Source organism: Bison bison, unplaced genomic scaffold (genome assembly GCF_000754665.1).
Source record: "Bison bison bison isolate TAMUID 2011002044 unplaced genomic scaffold, Bison_UMD1.0 scf7180017864495, whole genome shotgun sequence".
NCBI lineage: Eukaryota > Metazoa > Chordata > Mammalia > Artiodactyla > Bovidae > Bison > Bison bison.
The window spans coordinates 4,495,840-4,500,655 of NW_011495054.1; the positions used below are offsets into that span (position 1 = coordinate 4,495,840).

Genomic DNA, 4,816 nt, shown 5'->3' on the forward strand with positions numbered 1-4,816 from the left:
CCCCCTAACCCGGCCTCCTGCGTTCAATGTGCCACCTGGGCTTCCGTCACCCACCTACCTCGGCTGGTCACTCCACACCCATCACTCAGCCCTCGGCTCTGCCATCCCTCCCTCCGGGTAACCCTCTGGGCCCCCACTCCAGGCCAGGCTGGAGACCCCGCTTTGTCCCTTCACAGCATTTCCTGGAGTTCAGACAGTGCTTGCTATACGCCCACACCACTGTGAGTATGGGATGGCTCTCTGCAGCCGAGGGAGAGCGTGCTCCCCGAGGACCACGGGGGTACGTTCTGTGCCCTTGGCCGTCCAAGGTCCTGCTGACGCCTCAGTCCCGCTGTTGTGGATGCATCACCCTCTGCCGCCCCCCTGGCTTGTTGGGAGGCTGAAATGAGTTACTATAAAGCCCCGCCCCACAATTCTGGGCTCCCGGTCGCCCCCTCACACCTCATAAGCCGCATCATGGAGTCCAGGTCGTGCACCAGCGAGTGGTTCCGTCGGAAGATCTGGGCCCGGGGGCTCCCGTCGTAGGAGAACCAGGGCCCGTAGCGGGCCACCAGGGCCGGCAGCCCACTGGCGTTGAACACAGACTCAAAGGACCTGCCGGGGACGAGGATGGTCACTCACGACCTCCACTGACTTTACCTGGCCATGGCCTGGGAGGCAAAGAGGGCAGTCGTGCCAGGACACGAACACCAACAACCCTGACAGTCAGGATAACAGTAATCATGTCTTTTGTTTGTGCTGCTGGGAAGTTTGGTGGGGTGGCCAAGTAATAGGTCTGGGCTCCAAGAAATGTGGGGTTCAAATTCTGACCTCACTACTGACCAACTATGGAACCTTGGGAACTTTAGGTACTTTCTCAAGGCCTCAGTTTCATCATCTGTGAAATGGGTATAGGAGCCGTGGTTACCACATGCGGTAGTTGTACAGATCAAAGGAGATAATCTAGGAAGAGCACCGTGAGGGGTAAGGGGTGCTGGTTGTGCAGCTGGTTAAAGCAACTCCAGCTGGGGGCCCACGGCAGGGGTCGGCACCTGAGGCAGGCCGCTCCCCACCACCCTGTGGCGAGTGCAGACTGGGAGGCCCTACAGATGCCCACCTCACGACTGTACCCCTAAACTGTCAGGGCTTTCCTGGTGAAGAGAGGGGTGGGGTGGGTTTCTTTCTTTTTTTGAAAGAATTTTACTTTTTGTTTCTTTTCTTCCCCTCCCCCCCACCTTCTCTGGCTACACCACATGGCTTGCAGGATCTTAGTTCTGCAACCAGCGGACTGAACCCACACCCCCCACAGTAGAAGCATGGAGTCTTAACCCACTGAATCGCCTGGGAAGTCCCAGGGTGGAACGAAAGAATCACCAGGGAAGGACCCCTCCTCTGCATGGAGAGCTGAGCAAAGGGAAGGGAGTACTAGGAAGCAGGACATACGGGATGTTGTAGCTGGCCCAGTAGGTCTTCTGGTAGAGCTCCGAGGTCCTGTCGGCCACCACCACCATGCCCCTGTGACCAGGAAGACAGACAGGGTGCAAATGATGAGACAGAGGGCTCCTGCAGGCACTGCCGTGCTCAAGGACCCCCGGAGGCTCCCCACTGCCCACGGGTAGATTATGTCCCAAATCTTGAGCCCAATCTGCAGCTGCCTTCTCCTCCGGGCTCGCCTTCCTGAGGTCTCCCCTCCCACACACAGTTTCAGCGGCCTCCGGGCCTCTGCCAAGGCAGTTCCCTCTGCTGGGGCACCCTGCCACTTTCCCGGTACTCACGGGATCTGCTCCAGGACAGTGAGCACCCTTCTCCCAGGGCTGGGCCCGCCAGGGACGAATGCCTTGTAGTCCACGATCATCCACTGGTTGTTGTACCTGCCAGACCCCAGGAGGGAGAGCTGAACAGAGCCAGGGCTGCTGCCCCAGCCGCCCGCTGCCCCCAGGGCCACACACAGCCAGGAATCACGTGGCCAGGGTGCTCTGGGTGTGTCCAGCCATTCAACCATCACCTGGACACTGGCTCACCCAGCTGTCCTCACGCTCTCCTCTTATCATGCTGCTTACCTGCTCCAGAGGAGTCTGTGGCTCCCTAGTGCTTATTGGAACAAAGGTCGATTCTTCTGCCCAACGTCTTAAGACCCTGTCCAATCCGGTTCTGGTGTCTCTGGCTCCCGGGGTCCCATCCACCCATGTCCACCTCCTCGGACGGCCCTCCCCACTATCCCCAGAGCTCTCGAGTTCCAAGTTTCTTCCTGGCCTTTCTCTGGGAGCCTTCCCCAGGTGGAGGAGCCTGCGAGAGAGAGGTAAACCCTTTCCTTCCCTGTGCCTCCATTTCCCCACATATGAAACAAGAGGACTCTGCAAAGAGGGTGGGGTGTGTGGCCCTGGTGCCACGTCAGGTCCCCCCAGGGTCTTGAGCATTAGTGGGGAGGTTGGGTGGGGGAGCCATGGTGTCCACTCACGTGCCACTGTTGAACCTCTTAAAGATGTCGGCCCAGGAGTCCCCGTCCAAGGCCAGGCGATTGGCCACGACGTTGCGCATCCACTCCAGCACACAGCCCTTGGGCTGCACGTACTTCCACAGGGCCGGGTTCCTGTTGCCGATGGTGGTCTCCAGGGTCACCTGCGGGAGACCAGAAGCTGCTGCACTGAAGGGTCACCTGACTCACCGCTGGGGCATGCTGCCATTTAGTGGCAGCATGTTGCGTCATTCATGGCTCCCAACTGTTGACTAGTTTTTTTTTTAAACTGGCCTCAGAAGCAGTATTTAGGGAGTCTACAGACGTGAGTGCAGAAACAGTACACCTTTATTTGCATTACCATCAAACCGAAACGCAGCATCTTCCACTGTTAAAGTGGGTGACACGCTAATGTTATTAGTGGTACTTGAGACGGTCACCAACAGATGTCATGGATGTTATCCCACCATGCGACAGGACTGCACACAACTCAGATGGGTTATGCTCCTTGTAACTTCCAAATTATGGCAGGTAGCCCACCTGTAACCAGTTTATTATTTAACACGCTAAAAAAGCAGCATCTCCCGGCAGACCCCAGAGACACTGCAGGCTCTCAGACCACCGCAAGGAAGCGAATAGTGAAGGGAAGCAAGTCACATGAATTTTTATTTCCCAGCTCATAAAGAAGTTGTTTCCACCATACCGTGTGTGTGTGTGTGTGTGCTCACTCAGTCAAGTCCAACTCTTTATGACCCCATGGACTGCAGCCTGCCAGGCTCCTCTGTCCACGACTCTGTCCTCTGTCCAGGTAAGGATACTGGAGTGGGTTGCCATGTCCTTCTCCAGAGGATCTTCCTGACCCAGGGATTGAACTCGTGTCTCCTGCATTGGCAAGTGGATTCTTTACCACTGAGCCACCTGGGAAGCCTTTCCACTATACTATAATCTATATAATTTATTGTAAGTGTGCAATCTACTCTAAATCCACTATAAATATGCAATAGTATTATGTCTTAAAAAACAATGTGCATATCTTAATTTAAAAATAGAAATGACAAAAATACAAAACTGATTACAACAGTCACATTAAAGATCACTGGTCATAGATCATTGCAATGAAAATAATAATAGTGAAAAAAATAAAAATGTTGCAAGAATTACCAAAATGTGACAGAGATACAAAGTGAACAAATGCTATCTAATCTATAATCTAGTGTAAATGTGCAATAGTAGTATCTTAAAAAACAACGTACGTATCTTAATTTTAAAATAGAAAAGACAAAAACAATACAAATCAAAAAAATGATTACAATAGTCATATTAAAGGTCACTGATCACAGATCACCATAACAAATACAATAATAATGAAAAAATGAAAAATATTGCGAGAACTACCAAAATGTGACACAGAGATACAAAGTGAACAAATGCTGGTGGGAAAATGGTGTTGATAGACTTGTAGGTTGTTAAAAACCTTCAATTTGTAAAAATCACAGTATCTGCAAAATCCAATAAAACGAGGTACGTCTGTATATTACATTAAAAGCTTACTTAAATACTATTTCAATAAATGCATGTCAATGTAATTAGTCTCCTTTATAACCCTATATATTGGTTTATGCATTTAAAAGTATTATTCTAAGAAGGGGTTCAACAGCTCCCCAGATGGCCAAAGGAGCCCGTGGCACAGAAACAGTTAAGAACCCCAAAGGAAGGTAAATTTCCCATTTGGACACTTTCCAGGTAACAGAATCAAACAGGGATCAATCCTGCAAGGATCCACTGTCCTTCCCCAGGCTTCACTCCTGCTTTCCCAGCCCCAGACCACAGCAAGGGGGCCCCCTCACCCACTGCCTGGCCCCTCTCAGGCTTGTTCCCACATCTGGGGGGACTAAATGCCCTGCTCCTCTCATAGACTAATAGAAACAAAAAAGGCCTTCCATCCCCCTCACCAGGAACTGGTGTCTTCTGCTTCTAGGCTGTTTTTTAAGGGATGTTTTTTTCTCCTCTGCAGGGTTGCCCTGGTGACCACAGGGCTTGCTGAAATCCACCAGGGGTGCCAGGAACAGATTTCTGAGAGTCTGGCACCCAGCCAGGAAAACAGATAAAAACAACACACTGGAATAAACAACATTTATTCAGAAAACCCGGCCAGGCTGAGAGGGGGCTTTGTGAAAAACAAGAAGAAAAGCAGAACAAGAAAAAGCAGAGTCATGGTGGAGAGAGAAATGGCTTTTCCTAAATATATAAACACCAAATGAGGTCACTTGGGCAGAGGATATTTTTAAAGGGCTCAGACCAACAATTTCCCAAGAGCTGGGTGACAATGCAGAAGTCCAGGTCAACCGCAGGGTCTGGGGCCTGGGAGCTACGTTTTTTGAG

At 51.4% G+C, this 4,816-nt stretch overlaps 1 protein-coding gene across 1 annotated transcript in view; it reads right to left on the minus strand.

Moving 5' to 3' along the window:
* Nucleotides 1-6: 6 nt before the first annotated feature.
* The window catches only part of PLBD2 (phospholipase B domain containing 2), a 21,795-nt gene continuing 16,985 nt past the window's right edge, over nucleotides 7-4,816 (minus strand). The window contains 4 exon segments of the mRNA XM_010828565.1: nucleotides 7-594; nucleotides 1,423-1,494; nucleotides 1,755-1,850; nucleotides 2,438-2,598. Of these exon segments, the coding sequence (XP_010826867.1) occupies nucleotides 393-594; nucleotides 1,423-1,494; nucleotides 1,755-1,850; nucleotides 2,438-2,598 (531 nt within the window). The 3' untranslated portion in view covers nucleotides 7-392.